Consider the following 18,695-nt stretch of genomic DNA (forward strand, 5'->3'; position numbering starts at 1 on the left):
GGATGGTCTCGATCTCTTGACCTCGTGATCCACCCACCTCGGCCTCCCAAAGTGCTGGGATTACAGGCGTGGGCCACTGCGCCCAGCCAAAAACTGAATTTCTGTTTTTTTGTTTTTTGTTTTTTGTTTTTTTTTTTGAGACGGAGTTTCGCTCTTGTTACCCAGGCTGGAGTGCAATGGCGCGATCTCGGCTCACCGCAACCTCCGCCTCCTGGGTTCAGGCAATTCTCCTGCCTCAGCCTCGCGAGTAGCTGGGATTACAGGCGTGAGCCACCGCGCCCCGCCCCCGGAAGTGCTGGGGTTACAGGCGTGAGCCACCGCGCCCCGCTCCCGGAAGTGCTGGGGTTACAGGCGTGAGCCACCGCGTCCGGCCCCCGGAAGTGCTGGGGTTACAGGCGTGCTGTTGTTTTAAGCCACACAGTTTCTGTTGCTTTGTTACACCAGCCTTGGAAAACTAGGACATTGTCTTAACTGGTTTTTGTTGTTGTTATTTTATTACTGTTATTTTATTCTGTTAAGTCCATATATTATATAAAACATAACAGGAAAAATGAACAAATGTATAAATAAATGGACCAAACTGTAAAATCAGGGAGAAATAAAAAGTTAAAGATGAAGCTGTTGTTCCTCAAGATGAGGGAACAAAATTTTACAAAAGGAGCGAGTAGGCACTCGCTTAACTCTACATGGAGAACATCCTTCTCAAGCAAGGTGGAAGAGGAGGAATAATATTCCCAAAGACCGACCGGGCCACTTGGAGACCAAAAGGAGAGGAAAAAGGCATTTAGGAAGCAAGCCAGGAAAAGAAGCTATTCCACGCCTGACTAGGTAAGGGAAGCTAAGGCAACCATACCAAAGATAAGTTACCCATCACGCCAGCATGAAGCCAGTGGCAAAATACCTCAAGACATTTTAAACCCAGAGAAGTGTATGAAAAATACGATAGTTAACCAAGCAAATTAAAATCAAAGAACTAATGGTAAAAATCTCTTCAGATCTGAAATCCAAGATACTCATTTTCCATTAATTCTGTGTCTTATGGGGGAAAAAGAAAGTGACAAACGTAAAGGTTTTTTCATTTCTGCTGGGGAGGGGGAAGGACAAATAGAACTGTTTTCCAATTAGTCTCCACTGTATACACACACACTCACACACATACATAGACACACACACGCCAAAAATACCCAAACAACAAAGAACAGGAATCAAAAGCCAAAACACCCGCAAACTGCACCAATACTTCATATTTTGACCGAAAAAAAATAACCTGGGAGGAAGTGCAAAATGCAAAATCAAATGACCAAAAAATGCTGAACAAACAGCGTTATTAATATACAAAATATTTGTATTGCTGAACTAGTAACTAGTAACAGGTGACGTTCTCCATGTCTGTAAAACTCTGGAACCACATAGCTGATTTGTTACATCCAGTCCATGCCAGCTTCCAAAAACCAAAATTGTAGTTAGCTTCACTCTTTATGCCTCATCGACATTTTCTACGAGATCTGGAACGTCATCATCCTCCGCGTCAGTGTCTTCTGGCTTCGCTGCTTCACTAAGACTTGCCGTGGGAACTGCTCAGCTAACTTCGCAAGGCTTGTTAAGCTGTCAGCACCAAGCTGAGTTAATATTCCAGGAAGCATTTCTGTGATTGGTTTGGCTTCTGCATGACTAGTGATTGCAAAGGTGTTAGCAGAAAGGGAAGCTTGGACTTTGGGACTGTTGAAATGAGTAACTGTCCCGTCATCTTTAATCATGTTCATCTCTTCAGTACCAGCTGTATTATTCAAAGCCAGTTTTTTTAGAGAACTCTGAAGCTTTTTGTCAGCAGCTGTAGCTGTTCTGTGTACCGCCTTCTTTCTGCGAGCTGTACCCTCGCCCCCTATCCGGACCTGAACCTGAAGTTTGGCTAACTTTTCTTGATTCATGCTGCTGGTAAATCTGAAGCAGGGAGGGTCCTCCGACACCAGCAAGTGGCAAGAGCAAGATGGCTGCCTCCGTCCTAACTGTTTAAATCCTCTAGGGCTAGCAGACGGGGGACATGCCACACATGTCCACTGAATGAATACATAAATGAGTAGAGATAAACAAAGGGATAAGGCACACCTGGAGGGGGAGAGGGCCCACGCCCACCTGGAGGGGGACAGGGCCCACGCCCACCTGGAGGGGGACAGGGCCCACGCCCACCTGGAGGGGGAGAGGGCCCACGCCCACCTGGAGGGGGACAGGGCCCACGCCCACCTGGAGGGGGACAGGGCCCACGCACACCTGGAGGGGAACAGTGTTCACCCACATACCTGGACAGGGAGTCACTGGATCTTTTCTGTGAGCCCTCAGGCCCCAACTTTGGGTCTAAATGGGTAGCTGAAACTTGGCTCCTGTAAAATGTGGGTATGTCAGGCCCCAACTTTGGGTCTAAATGAGCAGCTGAAACTTGGCTCCTATTATGTGGGTATGTCCCAGAGTACAAGTGCTTCCAATTTTTCAAGGAACTGGATTTTTAGGTGAAATCTTCCATGTTTTTCAATGTTGTCTCATGAAGAAAGTCCCCCCCTCAGGGGCCATTTGCATCTCCAGCGTCTGGTGCCCCCGGGCAGGATGCACACTGGCTAAGGAGTCTGTGGTGTAAAGGAAAACGCATGTTCACAGGCCAGGCAGGAGGACCGCACAGCCAAGTGGATCTTCCCTGACACGCAGATGTCCTGTCGTCCTGTGTTAGCTACCAGGGTTAGGACTTGGATCCTGCCTCTCCTCATGTGAAACTTAAAAAAGCATCTGAGCAAAGGAAATCCAACTGAGGGAAGAGAAGCAAATCTCTAGGATCTAGATGCACCACACAGGACCTAGTCCGGAGGAAGAGCTCTGAAGCTGGGAGTCAGGACACCTGACCCCCCAACTCGAGGCAAATCATCCCTCTCAGTCTAGGCTTCCTCATCCACAAAATGAAGGGGTAAAATGTATACTTGCCACCTCCTAGGGTGTGAGGCAGCCAGTGAGAGAGCACAGGTGACCAGACTTTGTCAGTACTGCAAGGACAGTGGCACCTTCCTAATCCTACAGGTGCAATCGCTCTAATGCCACTCCCACCAAGTCACCATTAGATCTGGGGACCACTTTTCAAATGCACCCACTGGGGCAGAGATTTTGTTTTTCTTTTTCACAGACAGACTACCTAAATTAGGGCAGCTGGAATATCTCAAAAGAAAGCTTCTGAGACTATGCTGAGGGGAAGAAGGGCATTTGGGTTCCAGCATCATGGGGATCCCCCAGTGTTAAGGCACATGACAGTCCTGGGAATAGCAGCTCCTGCGTCCCCTGGGACTTTGTCACTGGGGTGCTGTGTGTGGCTTCAATGTGACCAAGACAAAACCAACCTGACAGGGTAGGGCCTGCTCCGATCCTTCCACGTTTCTCCATCATCTGCTGCGTGCAGGACACTGTGCAGGCAGAATCAATACCACTGTGTGTTTTTTTCTTTTTCCAGAAACGCGACAATGCGGGATGCCTGGTGGGCGGGGTCACAGCTCCATACTTGGGATGGGGAAGACATTATGTCAGTCTCCAGCGCTCTCTCACCTGGACCCCCGTCTTTCTTCAGACACCTCTGCTTCCTGCCTCTGTCCCTTTGGGAACTGAAGGCCTGTTCTTAGCCAGAGTCCTTTCTTCTCAAGCATGAGTCCCCTGCCCTCCAGTTGCTTGGCCCAGTAAGGAAGTCAGACAAGGAAGCAGGCAACTGCGATCAAGTGATGTGAATGCCAGTGGTGTGGGGTAGGTGTGGTCTGGGCATGGAGTGGGCAGGTGCTCAGAGGGTCAGAGATTTCATGAAGGGCAAGCAGATATTAGCCTCTCCTTGTTTACATGTGACCTCTGGGGCAGGGTCTGTGATGCAGGCGGGCCTACACCCTTGCTGCCTAGCACAGAATTATGTATTGATAGGGATGCACTAGATTACCATGGTTTAGGACACCAGCCCTCAATTCAGCCGACGCCTCTGTACTCACCCGGTAACTTTCAGTCGCCTTCCAGCAGCTTCAAATGTCTGCTCTATGAACACCCCTGTGACTGGCTAGCGCTAGAAGAAAAATGATGCATACACCCTGTACAGCTTGTCCTGAAGTAGGAGAGACCAAAACTTAATAGTGTGCAGCTTTAAAAGTTGAGAGAGGGGTGTCAGAGGGAGGCCAGCTGGCCGGCCAGACTGTCCCTCACAGTAGACGATACCTGAGCCCATTCAAGAGCCCGCAGCTCAGAAACACAAGGCTCTCGGAATTGACCTTGGTCGGGGGTTGGGAAGGAGGGGACGCTCATTCATGCTCAAGAAAGTCACAACCAAAAGGCCAGTTTACCGATCTACCTTCCAGCAGCTATTCCAGTCTGCCATCGGGACACGTGCGGATACGTGTAACTCGTGTACTCGTTAACAAGGTTTTCACAAGCACTAAGTTTCCATTAGTTCATGAACTGTGAGCATCTGCTGGGGGAAATAACGCAGCCAGATGAGGTGGAGATCCAGAAAGGGGAAGCGGAATTGTGCAATGAGCTTGGCGTCACACAAGCTGGAGTTCAAACGCTGCCCATCATTTATTAGGGAGGTAACTTTGGAGAAAATTGCTTAACCTTCCTGAGTCTCTTTCCTCCCCTGTAAAATGGGCATAACAACATCCCCTTACGTGATTAGTAAAGAATGGGACTACATATGTAAAATGCCTAGTTTTCTTTGTTTTTGTGTTTATCTGGAGAGGCTATGCCACATAATTTTTAAGGGAACAGGCTTTGGGATCAGACAGATGTGTCTTTAAATCCTAGCGCTGCCACTTACTAGGTACATGATTTGGGTAAATTGCTTAATTATTTTCCCACTAAGCCTCAGTTTGCTCATTGGTAAAATGGGAATACAAATTTCTCATAGGGTCTGAGAAATAAGATAATGTATGCAAAGGACTTAGAAAACTTCTAGGATACAAGCATTCAACAAATGGTATGATTAAGGGTAATTTTTAGGTGCCAATATCCAGAATAAGCAAGGAACTCAACTCAACCACAAAAAATAAATAAATCTGATTTTAAAATAGACAAAGGATCTCAATAAATATATCTCCAAGACATAAAAATGGCCAACACATGTATGAAAAAATGCTTAACATCACTAATCAACAGGGAAATGCAAATCGAAACCACAAATCACAACCACAAAGACAAAAAAATAACAAATTCTGGCAAAGTTGCAGAGAAAAGGAAACTGATGCACTGCTAGTGGGAAGGTAAATTAGTACAGCCATTATGAAAAACAGCAAGGAGGCTTCTCAAAAAAATAAAACTAGGTCTTCCATATGATCCAGCAATCCCACTACTGGGTATTTATCCAAAGGAAATCAAATCAATATTATCAAAGAGATATCTGCACCCCCATGTTTATTGCGGCACCAGTCACAATACCAAAGATATGAAATAAACTTAAGCGTCTACCCACAAATGAAAGGATAGGCTGGTTGCAGTGGCTCATGCCTGTAATCCCAGCACTTTGGGAGGCCAAGGCGGGAGGAATGCTTGAGGCCAGGAGTTTGAGACCAGCCTGGGCAACACAGTGAGACCCCATCTTATTGTTAAAAAAAATGGATAAAGAAAATTTATTACAGGCCAGGCAAGGTGGCTCACACCTGTAATACCAGTACTTTGGGAGGCCAAGGTGGGTAGATCACGAGGTCAGGAGTTCGAGACCAGCCTGTTCAACATGGTGAAACCCTGACTCTACTATGAAAATACAAAAATTAGCCGGGCATGATGGCACGCACCAATAGTCCCAGCTACTCAGGAGGCTGAGGCAGGAGAATTGCTTGAACCCAGAAGGCAGAGGTTGCAGTGAGCCAAGATTGCACCACTGCACTCCAGCCTGGGCAACAGAGTGAGACTCCGTCTCAAAAAAAAAGAAAATGTGTTTTATCTGTGTGCTAGAATACCATTCAGTCATTAAAAAAAAAAAAAATGATATCCTGTTATCTGAAGCAACATGGCCGAGAATGGAGGACAGTATCATACTAAGTCAGGCACAGAAAGATAAATACCACATATTCTCATTTATATGTGACAGCTTCAAAAAAAAATTGACTTCATGGAAGTAGACAGTTGAATTGTGATTTATTAAAAGCTGGGAAGGGTAGTGAGAGGGGAAGAGAGGGAGAAGTTGATACAAAATTACAGCTTCACAAGTTCTAGTGCTCTGTAGTATTTCAGGGTGAATATACTTAACAATAATCTATTGAATATTTTCAAAAAGCTAGAGAATTCTGAATGTTCCCAACACAAAGAAATGATAAATATCTGAGGTGATGGATATGCTGATTACTCTGCTTTGATCATTATACATTGTATACATGTACTGAAATACCACTTTGTATCCTGTGTGTAGTTATGTGTTAACTAAAAATAAAAGGGAAAAAAATAACACAAGTTTTTTGTTTGTTTGTTTTGTTTTGAGACAGTCTCATTCTGTGGCCCAGGCTAGAGTGCAATGGCTCGATCCTGGTTCACTGAAACATTCCCCTCTCGGGTTCAAGTGATTCTCCTGCCTCAGCCTCCTGAGTAGCTGGGACTACAGGTGTGTGCCAGCACGCTCCGCTAATTTTTTGTATTTTTAGTAGAGACTGGGTTTCACTGTGTTAGCCAGGATGGTCTCAATCTCCTGACCTCATGATCCACCAGCCTCAGCCTCCCAAAGTGCTGGGATTACAGGCTTGAGCCACCGCACCGGGCCAAGAGTAATTTTTTAAAGTTGTCCATGGTTGCATACAAATAAATGAGTGGTACACATACTAAAAAGTAGTTAAAATTATCACAAACTTCTTTAATGAAATTAAAAATTGTGCCATTAAACATACGAGAAAGCTAATTCAGGTTTTGCTATTAAAACTTTTCTGAAGAGGAAGGCCTCTTACCTCAGACTAGTTTCACACCCATACTTCACAAAAAGAGTTTCTAAAATAACATCATTTGTGTGCTGTCAAGCAAGCAAAAACTCACAACTGTTTCAATATCGCTAAGTCACGCTCCACAGTGAAACAGCAGGAGCATCTCTGTGATCCCCAGGCTGGAGTGCAGTGGTGAGATCTACGCTCACTGCAACCTCCGACTCCTGGGTTCAAGCGATCCTCCTGCCTCAGCCTCCCGAGTAGCTGGGATTACAGGCGCCCGCCAGCACGCCCAGCTAATTTTTTAATTTTTTTTTTTTTTTAGTAGAGACGAGGTTTTGCCATGTTGGGCAGGCTGGTCTCAAACTCTTGACCTCAGGTGATCTGCCCGCCTCAGCCTCCCAAAGTGCTGGGATTACAGGCGTGAGCCACCACGCCCGGCCTGGGATCCGCTTTTCTAGTCTGTCTGATGGGAACCCTGGTACTCATAAGGCACTGTGCATTTGGCTTAACAACTACACACCAGCTTACACACTGTGGGATTAGAAAAGTCTCTGCTCTAAAGGACACAAATCACCTCTCAATCCTGGATCGTGCCTTTTTTTCTTCCCACCAACACTGCCGATTTTTGTTTATAAAGCTTTTAAGTTATGGAAGTGCGATCTTGGATTTTAATAAAAATCAACAGAGCTTCCAATTCTAACCTTAGTGCAAATGCAACTGCTCTAAAACAAAAGGCAGCCCCTTATCCACCTCATCCTGTCCTCAGCAACACTGCGCTTTTCCAGATCGGGAAATCTGCACGGCCATTCAGGACTTCACGATGATTGCACCTGAAACCAGAGTGCAGGTCAGCGGGGCTCTCAATCTATTGCAGCTAAGTTATGTCTTCGAACTTCAGGGTGGACTATGGATGCGTTAAGTCTCAAGTTTTCACACACACAAAAATCCAAGTTTCAGAAAGAATGGGAGAGTTTCAACAGAACTAAAATATGAGAGCCTCTTTCTACTTTTTTTTTTTTGAGACAGTCTCTCACTCTGTCGTCCAGGCTGGAGTGCAGTGGTGTGACCTCGACTCACTGCAACCTCTGCCTCCCGGCTTCAAGACTTCTCCTGCATCAACCTCACACGTAGCTAGGATTACAAGCCCGACACCACGCCAGCTAATTTTTTGTATTTTCAGTAAAGACAGGGTTTCACCACGTTGGCCAGGCTGATCTCGAACTCCTGACCTCAGGTGATCCGCCCACCTCAGCCAACCAAAGTGCTGGGATTACAGGCATGAGCCACCGCGACCAGTGTAAGTAACAGTAATTTTCAATGGAATACACTGGAATCTCATTATAAACTCCTGATCAGGGCTACGATTTCCCTGTCAAGGAATTCACAAGTCATTAACTGGAGGGGTGGGGTCGACAGGATGCCGACGAGGAGCAGGTACAGGGAAGCAGGAAGGAAGGACAGCGCTTTTCAAGCCTGGGAGCGGGGGAAGCCTTCACCAGAAGGCGGGACCCCACCACGAAGCGCCTTCAGGAGGCCCCAGGATTCCAAACCAGTTAAGGGCCTCCTCTTCCGAAAACGGGAAGCGCGCAGGCCCGGGGGCAGGCCGGCACCCAGGCGGCGGGGCAGCCTCACGACCGCCCCAGGCGGTCACTGGCGAGTCCCAGGCTCATTCCGCCTGCGGCCACTCCACCCAGGTCCGACACAGAAGACAGCCCTGGGATGAAAAACCCAGGCCTGGGGCTTAGGATGGAAAAACAACTCATTCCTCGAGGCCCGGAGACTTGCGTCCCCGGGGGGGACCGGAAAACGGACGAGCGCCCGCAGCTGGCAGAACGCGGTCGGGTTTCCTCTCCCCGAAAGTGTCGGCCTCAGAAACACGGCCTCGAGAGGGGTTTCGAGCGCGGTGGTCCTGGGACCCGGGAGTCGCCGCGACGCCGCGGCCTGGCCCAGACCCGACGTCGGGGAAACCAACCGCCATCTTCCCCGCAGCGCCCAAATTGACAAAACGCCGTCCCCCGCGGCCCGGCCCTGCCGCCAGAGCCGCTCTGGCTCTCGCGACAACCGAAGGCTGCGCCGCGAAGGCCTCTGGGAAGCGAGGGGGAGGGGAGAGGAAGGAAGCGGGGCTCGAGGCTGGAGGCGGGCCGAGGCCACAAGTGGAGCCTCAGGAAGCAGAAGGGGTGCGGAAAGGCGCGATTGACGCCGCAAGCGAGCCAATGACGAGCGAGCTGTGGCAGGCCTCGAGCCAATGGGCAGTGAGGCCTGACGCAGGGGGCGGGCGCTGGGGCCGAGGGTAGCTTGAGCGCGGCGGCGGCGTTGTTCAGTCAGAGCGAGAACATTCCAGAGGTGAGTCCGCTGGAGGGGCGGCGGCCCCGCGCCCCCTGCCCGGTGCTCCCCACCCCCTCGACCCCGCGGGCTGCTGGCTGGCGGGGAAGGCGCACCCCCCGACCCGCCCGCGGCTCACGGCGCCGTCTCTCCGCGCCAGGTCGCCAGGCTCCGGCGCTGACGGGTGTGGACCGCGGACGTCGCTGGGACAGCCCCTCCCCGCTGCTCGGCGGCGGCACCTGGCCCGGCCGCTCCTCGCTGCGCTCCGCCTCCGCCGACTCGGACTCGGACTCGGGTTTATATCGCGCCTCACTTCATCCCAGTCCCGGGCGAGCAGCGTTGGGTTTATGTCTTTATTTGACGAAAACGGTGAGTCTCGGGCGCGGCGGGCCGGGAGATGGCGGCCGCACAAGATGGCGGCGGCCGCCGCGTGACCCCGCCGCGGCGTGTGGCGCAGTTTGGGGGGGCGGCGGGCGGGCCCGGGCCCCGGCCGCCCCCTCCCCGCGCGCTCGCCGGGCCGGCCTCGCCCCTTCCCCGGCCTCGCGGGAGCGCGCCGCGCGTGCCCGCCGCTCGGGCTGACTCAGGTCCCGGCTGCTGCATTTGTGAGTCATCGCGCGCTCTGGGCGGGGGCGACCGTAGCCCCGGCGCCTCTCGGCCGGGTGTCGCTTCCCGGCCGCGCGCCCTCCCGGGCCGCCGGCTCTCGGGGACGCGCTGGGGATGGGGCCGGACGCCCGGGTCGCGCGCCGCCCGCCTTCGCGGAGCTGCTCGGAGCGCGGTAGCCATGGGGACCGGGGCGAAGGTTAACCGAGTGTTTGCTTAGCCAGGAAAAGGGAGGCCGGGCCGGGCCTGGCGTTTGGCGTTCGCCGGCGCTCCCGTGCTTTAATGGCACTGCTGGGCGGGCGCTGCGTTGAAGGAAGTGCAGCTTTGAAGTAGGCCATGGTTGCCGAAGCAACAATTAGTTGTAAAGGATGGTTCCCTAGTTTCTCCTTGAGAATGATGACGAACGGGGTGTGCCTGAGCAGTCTGCTGATCCGGGGCGGAGGGGGCTCGGGTTCGCTCTTCAGCACTTACTGGATGGCCGCAGAAGCAGATGCTGACCTGCTGCTTGCCCTCGGTCTGATGGAAACCCACGGCGGCTGAGACAGCACAGCGTGTTTTCTTACCAGGCATTTGCCTGCCAGAGTCAAAGCTTCGTTGAAATCGAGGCCTTTTAAGTTCCCGCAGGTGTACTGTGTTAGAGGAGAATGGCTATTTGCACGTGATCTCAGATGCTTTTTAAGGTAGAATTAAGCAGAAGCATAACTAACCAGAACGTAAAAGGAGGCGTTTTCGAGTAGCAGTGATGTTAAACCTGGGGGTTGGGGGTTGTGTGTTCTCTTTTCTCTTTCAGAGCTGTTGCGCAGCCATTGGTACCTGTATTGGGGAAACATAGCATACAAGCAAGAAGCTCACAGCCTCAGTGGCGAAAATTTTTTCATGTCAGAGACCGAGAACTCTTGCAGTCGTTTATGTCATCCCTTCTTCTCCAGACAGAAGATACCAAAAAGTTGCAATCAAAGATCTCTTCATCTTATTGATAAAGCCACTAATAATAAGCCAAAATGTCTGTCAACGTCAACCGCAGCGTGTCAGACCAGTTCTATCGCTACAAGATGCCCCGTCTGATTGCCAAGGTAGTATATACTGCTCTTCATTTTAGTTGATAGCTCTTTTTGCAGAGTTTTGAAGATTCCATCTGTCGGGGGAATCTGCAAAATTAAAATTTTTATTTCCTTTAGGTTGAGGGCAAAGGAAATGGAATCAAGACAGTTATAGTCAACATGGTTGACGTTGCCAAGGCGCTTAATCGGCCTCCAACGTGTAAGTAAAGCTTGGAAAAGTCTAAAAAGAGGGGACATTATGGATAGAGTCTTCAAAGTCTTTGAGCTGCGAAACTTGTTCTAATTGTATGCTAGTTGATTAGCTTACAAGTTAACTAAGGAACTCTGGTTTATTGGTTGTCATGAATTTACAAAACTACCAGGAGAACACATTTCTTTTTTTTTTTCTTTCTTTTTTTTTTTTTTGAGACAGAGTTTTCGCTCTTGTTACCCAGGCTGGAGTGCAATGGCGAGATCTCGGCTGACCGCAACTTCCGCCTCCTGGTTTCAGGCAATTCTCCTGCCTCAGCCTCCTGAGTAGCTGGGATTACAGGCACTCGCCACCCTGCCCAGCTAATTTTTTGTATTTTTAGTAGAGACGGGGTTTCACCATGTTGACCAGGATGGTCTCGATCTCTTGACCTCATGACCCACCCGCCTCGGCCTCCCAAAGTGCTGGGATTACAGGCGTGAGCCACCGCGCCCGGCCTAGAGAACACATTTCTTTAACCCTGTAATTTAAAAAGAGTGGTGGCTCGGGAGTGCAATCCCAGCACTTTGGGAAGCCAAGGCGGGTGGGTCATGAGGTCAGTAGTTGGAGACCAGCTTGGCCGACAAAGAGAAACCCCGTCCCTACTAAAAATACAAAAATTAGTCGGGTGTGGTGGCATGCCCCTGTAGTTCCAGCTACTCATGAGGCTGAGGCGGTTGAATTGCTTGAACCCGGGGAGCAGAGGTTGTAGTAAGACCACATCATTGCACTCGAGCCTGGGTGGCAGAGTGAGACTGCATCTCAAAAAAAAAAAAAGAGTGGTGGTTGAGTTAAGTAACTGTATAATGATCTAAACTTTTTTCATTCAAATAGATCCCACCAAATATTTTGGTTGTGAGCTGGGAGCACAGACCCAGTTTGATGTTAAGAATGACCGTTACATTGTCAATGGATCTCATGAGGCGAATAAGCTGCAAGACATGTTGGATGGATTCATTAAAAAATTTGTTCTCTGTCCTGAATGTGAGAATCCTGAAACAGATCTGGTGAGTGCTTTTGTGGTTGTTGTCAAAACAAAAGCCATATACCTACTTTTATGATCAGTTCTGTAATATCACAAAGTCACCTTCCTGAGAAGGCAGAACAGATGTAATTGTAAATCAAACCCAAAACCTCCAGTTTTGGGGATATTTCCATTCTTTTTTTAAAATAGGTCACTGTGTGAAAAACGTTTATTTTGTATGTGAAGCTGTGGTTTAGATGTCTTCTGATGAGATATTTTTATGTTATGGATAACGTAACTTGTTTTTATTTTTTATTTTGGCAGCATGTCAATCCAAAGAAGCAAACAATAGGTAATTCTTGTAAAGCCTGTGGCTATCGAGGCATGCTTGACACACATCATAAACTCTGCACATTCATTCTCAAAAACCCACCTGGTGAGTCTTCATGATGAACTCCTAAGATCCTAACACAAAGTGACTGTTGGGAATAAAACAGAAGGTTTTTTTGGAATAGGAATATAAGAGAGGCCCAGCACAGTGGCTCATGCCTGTAATCCCATCATTTGGGGACGCCAGGGTGGGTGGATCACTTGAGGCCAGGAGTTCAGGACCAGCCTGGCCAACATAGTGAAACCCACCCCGTTAATAAAAATACAAAAATTAGCCAAGCATGGTGGCACACTCCTGTAGTTCCAGCTACTCAGGTGGCTGAGACAGAAGAATCACTTGAATCTGGGAGGCAGAGGTTGCACTGAACTGAGATCGCGCCACTGTACTCCAGCCTGTGCAACAGCGAGCTTCTGTCTCAAAATATAAGGAATTTTCAGTCTTGGCACTATATTTTATCAAATCTAAGACATCTTCCAAAACTGTACTGTTAACCATTAAAGGTGAAAAACAGGCTGCCGATTAAACTGTGCCATATAATCAATTAAGACAGCTTATCTTGATGAAGTAATGACTAAAATTTTGATGGAAACCCAGCAAAGGATCTGTGTAAAGAGGGACCCCTTTATTAAACTTAAGCATTGCAAGCAACACTCTGTGGCAGATAATCACAACTGTCTGACACAATTTGAGCTTGCTATAGCAAAAAAGTCTAACCTATTCCGGTGTTCTCTCTCCCGTGAGATAAACCCTTATATAGACTTAAACACTGTTATAACTGTTGGCTAAAGCTGGGTTGAGTAAATGACCTTGTTCATGAGGGATGGCAGAGAGGGGTCCTTAGGGCCACCTTTCACTCCCTGGTTGAGACATCATCACTTCATTTTAATCTTCCCTAGCAGTTATATCCCTAATATTTTGTGTCACTCCATTCTTAGGCTGACGTTTTCATCTTACGTAATATATGAATTTGAAATACATGATGAATTTGATCTGTGAAGCCTCTTAAGTAGCATTGTGTGTGACGTGATTTTTCTGAGGGGATCCATAGTATAGTAAGGACAGGTTTTAAATGTTCATAATGGGCAGTGAGGTAAATTATGGGGCTAAATTTTTATTTCCCTTTTTCTCTATAGAGAATAGTGACAGTGGTACAGGAAAGAAAGAAAAGGAGAAGAAAAATAGAAAGGGCAAAGACAAGGAAAATGGCTCCGTATCCAGCAGTGAGACACCACCACCACCGCCGCCAAATGAAATTGGTCCTCCTCCACATACGGTGGTGAGTGTGGGGTTAAGGGCCTAGTGGGCACTAAAGTTGTGTAAAGTATATGACGTTCGGTTCAGGTGGACGGAAATGTTGAAACTCACTTTCAGTGTAATACACTAATACTTTGGATTCCAAGTACTATTGGCTGTTTGAGTTAAGGTGAACCCAATTTTGGTAGGGGATGAACTTGATGCCATTAACTTGACAAAATCTGACCCTTTTTCGTGTTTATGGCCTTGGATCAAGTAACTCTGTTTTCATAAACAGGAAGAAGAGGAGGATGATGATTGGGGAGAAGATACAACTGAGGAAGCTCAAAGACGTCGAATGGATGAGATCAGTGACCATGCGAAAGTTCTGACTCTCAGCGATGATTTGGAAAGAACAGTTGAGGAGCGGGTCAACATCCTGTTTGATTTTGTTAAGGTAAAACCTTAGCTTGGTCTGTAAATCAGCTTCAACCCAGCCTTGGGCCTTTAGATACGTGATACTTTAAACTGTATAAAGGATTACTCTGCATGGCTTATTTTCACTTTTTTGTTCATTCATTGGAGGGTGGTTCCAGGCACTATATGTCAACTGCCAAATTAGGTAGGAAAAAATACGTCCATCAGAGTAGGGACTGATTGATATCTTGAGCCTGGCAAATTGTGCCTCTATTTTACTGAATTGTTTCCCTTTTACTTGTAGAAGAAGAAAGAAGAGGGAATTATTGATTCATCTGACAAAGAAATTGTTGCTGAAGCAGAAAGACTAGATGTAAAAGCCATGGGCCCTCTTGTTCTGACTGAAGTTCTTTTTAATGAGAAGATCAGAGAACAGATTAAGAAATATAGGCGCCATTTCCTACGAGTAAGTGACTTACTCTGGATTCATGAATGAGATTACAGCTGTGTGGCTTTCAGGATGGTCATTTTAACCACTTTTGCTTGTCCTGTCATGCTTGAAAGTGGGGATAATTGGCCCACCTCTGTCCATCTGAAAGTGCTGCACATAGGCCCTTACAAACTTAATGGGGATCTTTATGCATTGACCTTTTTGAACCACTGGTGAATGGGCCATGCACTTACAGAACACTCTTAAGGGAAGGAATATTTGGGTACTAGCGTTGTCAAGTTAGAACATATAAAAAAGCTTGTTAACGCCAAGGTATCTATTTGCAGTTTTGTCACAACAACAAGAAAGCTCAACGGTACCTTCTTCATGGTTTGGAGTGTGTGGTAGCAATGCATCAAGCTCAGCTTATCTCCAAGATTCCACATATCTTGAAGGAGATGTATGATGCAGACCTTTTAGAAGAAGAGGTCATCATCAGCTGGTCGGAAAAGGTGGGGAATATATAGGTGGGCTCTTTAAGTTCACAGGTGTTCGGTTGGGTGGGGGTGGGGGTGGTAGTTGATAAAGAGTCTCATTCTGTCTCAGGGTGGAGTACAATGGTGTGATCTTGGCTCACTGCAACCTCCGCCTCCCGGGTTCAAGCAGTTCTGCCTCAGCGTCCTGAGTAGCTGGGATTACAGGCATCTGCCACCATGCCCGGCTATTTTTGTATTTTTAGTAGAGACGGTTTTACCATGTTGGCCAGGTTGGTGTTGAAACTTTTGACCTGAGGTAATCCACCTGCTTCGGCATCCAAAGTGCAGAGCTGTTCACTAGTATTGAGACAGCGTTTTGGGATCAAGAAGTAGTGTTTAATACCTAGTCTCTACGCTGAAGTTCAGTCCTTATGCTATAGGTTGTGATTCCCACCATGTCTGTTTTGTAGTCATGACGAACTGGTGAGACTAATAATGTGTTTGTTGAGTACGTATATTCTGTTGAGAATTCAGACTTATTATGACCCAGTCTCTTCAAAGAGATAACGGGGGGTTGTATAAATAATCAAAAATTGTTAAGTTCGGGAGACTGAGGCAGGAGAATTGCTTGACTCCTGGAGGCAGAGGTTGAAGTGAGCCAAGGTCGTGCCACTGCAATCCAGCCTGGGCCACAGAGTGAGAGTGTCTTTAAAAAAAAAAAAATTAAGTCCTCAAGAGAATTGTACCCAATTTTTTAGGCCTCTAAGAAATATGTCTCCAAAGAACTTGCCAAAGAGATTCGTGTCAAAGCAGAACCGTTTATAAAATGGTTGAAGGAGGCAGAGGAAGAATCTTCCGGTGGTGAAGAAGAAGATGAAGATGAGAACATTGAGGTAAACACTGCAGGGGGAGGGTGTTGCGTAGTGTTGGCAATGGGTGCTTGAGGTTTACAAAGGTCTGTGAGGAGTGATAAAATGGCAGTTTGGGGTAATTTCAAGTTTAGAATTTAAGATGCAATAAAATATAGCTTCCCAATAATTTGGAAAATAATAGGGTGTTGGAAGCCATTCCTACTCCTACACATTATAGTCTATTAAAAAAACTTGTAAAATATTAAGACTGTGGAACCTGTGTAAGATAACCTATAGGTTTTGCATAACAAAGCTGTTCAGTGAAGAAGAAATGGCTGCATCTAGGCAGTTTTCCTCCTTTGTGACCACAATTTATATTGATTTGTTTTATAAACAGATTTATCAGCTTATGTTGAATAAAATTATTCCTTTTATCAGGTGGTGTATTCGAAGACTGCCAGTGTACCGAAAGTTGAAACCGTAAAGTCTGACAACAAGGACGACGACATTGATATTGATGCCATTTAAGGGGATGGATGCAACCTAGCTTAACAGTGTAATGCTGCAGATTTTTTCCCATTATCAGCCAGAAGTGCAACATGTATGTGCAAAAGCTAAAATGGCTTAACATCATGCTACACTTTACACTAAAAATCTATTACTGTGAGTGGTCTGTAATTAAGCCCAGTGAGACACCTAGGGAGTCCATACACATCAGTGAGCAGATGTAGTTTGCTTATTTATAGCATGTTTCTTTTTGAAAAAACTAGTGGTGGACACATTTGGATCACATTTATACAGTTATAAAAATAAAGATTTGATTTTGGTCATTCTACAGATGTTTGGCTCTGAATGACTTAAGCTGAAGTAACTGGCTCCTTTTTTAAATGTGCCATCATTTCACCTGATGAGCATTCTTGGAGCCTGCTAGATGTTGTTAGGTGCTGAGGCTGTAAAGAGGTCTTCAACAGAAGGTAAAGCAAACTTACTTGTGATTACCTTATTCAGCCCATTAAATATAGTACTAAAGTTTTATCTCTGGTCCCTCAAATCGGCATCCGGTAGTGTCCGTTCTGAGGTAGATTGATAAATGAGTGCAACATCTTACCAAGAAGTAAATATGACCTGATGACCTGAGTGTCCTATAAAAGCAGATTTTGAAACTTGGAGAGTTGTACATCATGTACACTTGCCCCAAATCGTAGTCTTTGAAATCATATGCATTGCACATTGGATGAGCCAGGGAAATCATTACATTAGCAAGCATTTTGTGTGTGTGTAGTAGTTACTTTGTACTGAGAGAATTTGCTTTGGGGTGCAATTAAACAATAGACTGATTTTATTTGGGAGAAACAGGGAAGGGTGCACTCACTAGCAACCTAAGCATAATTTTTCAGCTTTTGCCCTTAGGGTTTAAATTACAATTCTAAAATGTTAGACGTGCTGTATCTTTTTGTTCAGTGTGGGCCCCCCCCCCCCCATGGTGGTTGTTTAATGCCTTTTACATTTGGACACAGTTTATGCTTTTTAGATTTTGGTTGCTGTGGTGCCAAAGTAAGTGTTTACTGTGTTTCAAATTTGGTTTTTTTTTTTTCCAAGAATGTCTTATTTAAAAAGAAAGCTAAAAGTATACTACTAAGTCAGAGCCTCTATTTTGGTGTAAGACTTGGGATATTTTTTACTTCACATTGAATATAGCCAGGCACCCAAGAGTCTGATGGCCACCTGAGTGCAGGTGACAAAGATCTGACAGAGCCTATGCAGGGCTTTAGATTTGGACACACAAGAGTCAATAACTTGCCCGTGAACTCCTTGCCTGATCTAAACTCAATATGAGTTCTGATTGTGTTTGAGTAATCATCTTTAAGGTTAAACTTGTTGACAGTTACCCCTTTTCACAAAGTGCACAGTGGGAATTGAGAATCGATAGGGTTAATTTTCGAGCAGTGGCTTATATATAATTCACCTCTTTTTTTGTGACTTATCTCACAGATAATGAGACCTTAGCAAGCGTAAAAAATTTTTCACATTGAAACGATACAAACATTTGATGTAATAACCGTGTTGGCTTGTTGTTGTAAGGAATTGAAACCTAGCAATCTACTGGAAAGGCAAGAATTGGCCTCCAGCTGCCTGTGCTAGATCGTAGTGCGAGTGGAGAGGAGCCACGTACCTGGAGGGAACGTGCTTTGTCACACCAAAGAGGATTTGTTTCTTCAAACACGATGTTGTCTAGGTTTCAGATTCTTTGCCGGGAGGTCGGTTTGCTTTCATTAACTGGAATTCTAAAGGAGATACTGGTGACCTAAGCTAAGTTGCATTCAACGTGTAGTGTCAAGCTAATGAGGTTCTGTTATAAAGCTTCTACTTTTTATCTGAGGGAAAATGTTCAGGGCTTCTAGAACACTAAAAATTTTAGCTTAGACCAGTGTTCAGTCTGGTGCCAAACTTCCAATGGAATTCAAATTCACATAATCTGAACTTTGTTCGCAGGTTATCCTAATAGAGTAATTCTTCACTTTGCTCTATTAAACTGTCTTAAGGATTTCTTGTTTCAAACAGCTAAGTTACTTGATTAAAATAATGATAAAATTGTATTTTGTCTCTGCTTTAATAAGTTTCCATTTTATAATGAGATCAAAGCATTGGAATCTGCAGTTTGGTAGCTGTTGCTTTGAATTTGTGTTGGATGTATCTTGCAGTTACACTCGCCAGCCTCACAAAGCAGTTCATTTAATCGGGTCACTGGCTTCTTTTAGGTTTGCTAGTCTGTGAACTGAGAATCTGCCTCAATTTTATTTTTTGAAATATTG

The 18,695-nt window shown here is 46.4% G+C and overlaps 1 protein-coding gene, 1 non-coding gene and 1 pseudogene across 2 annotated transcripts; 2 read left to right on the forward strand and 1 right to left on the reverse strand.

Moving 5' to 3' along the window:
• Window positions 1–381: 381 nt before the first annotated feature.
• LOC105711442 (transcription factor BTF3 homolog 4-like) lies at window positions 382–2,364 on the reverse strand (annotated as a pseudogene).
• Window positions 2,365–9,494: 7,130 nt separating this feature from the next.
• Window positions 9,495–18,479, forward strand: EIF5 (eukaryotic translation initiation factor 5). Its single transcript, XM_064375247.1, has 11 exons — window positions 9,495–9,599; window positions 10,621–10,903; window positions 11,009–11,090; window positions 11,955–12,127; window positions 12,409–12,520; window positions 13,609–13,751; window positions 14,007–14,165; window positions 14,430–14,591; window positions 14,903–15,067; window positions 15,790–15,924; window positions 16,321–18,479. Exons 2-11 carry the CDS (start codon window positions 10,832–10,834, stop codon window positions 16,408–16,410), a joined length of 1,293 nt encoding a protein of 430 aa, XP_064231317.1. The 5' UTR covers window positions 9,495–9,599; window positions 10,621–10,831; the 3' UTR covers window positions 16,411–18,479.
• Window positions 13,118–13,243, forward strand: LOC135274460 (small nucleolar RNA SNORA28). The gene has a single exon (XR_010342283.1). It is a non-coding gene; the product is annotated as a small nucleolar RNA SNORA28 (small nucleolar RNA).
• Window positions 18,480–18,695: the final 216 nt, after the last annotated feature.

This window comes from Aotus nancymaae, unplaced genomic scaffold, assembly GCF_030222135.1.
Source record: "Aotus nancymaae isolate 86718 unplaced genomic scaffold, 86718_ANA_hifiasm-v0.15.2.pri h1tg000011l, whole genome shotgun sequence".
Lineage (NCBI taxonomy): Eukaryota > Metazoa > Chordata > Mammalia > Primates > Aotidae > Aotus > Aotus nancymaae.

Coding starts and splice junctions, on each gene's coding strand:
- EIF5 (XM_064375247.1), top strand. CDS start 10,832: ATGTCTGTCAACGTCAACCGCAGCGTGTCAGACCAGTTCTATCGCTAC. Junction 13,752..14,006: donor GTCCTCCTCCACATACGGTG/GTGAGTGTGGGG, acceptor TTTCATAAACAG/GAAGAAGAGGAGGATGATGA. Junction 14,592..14,902: donor ATAGGCGCCATTTCCTACGA/GTAAGTGACTTA, acceptor ATCTATTTGCAG/TTTTGTCACAACAACAAGAA.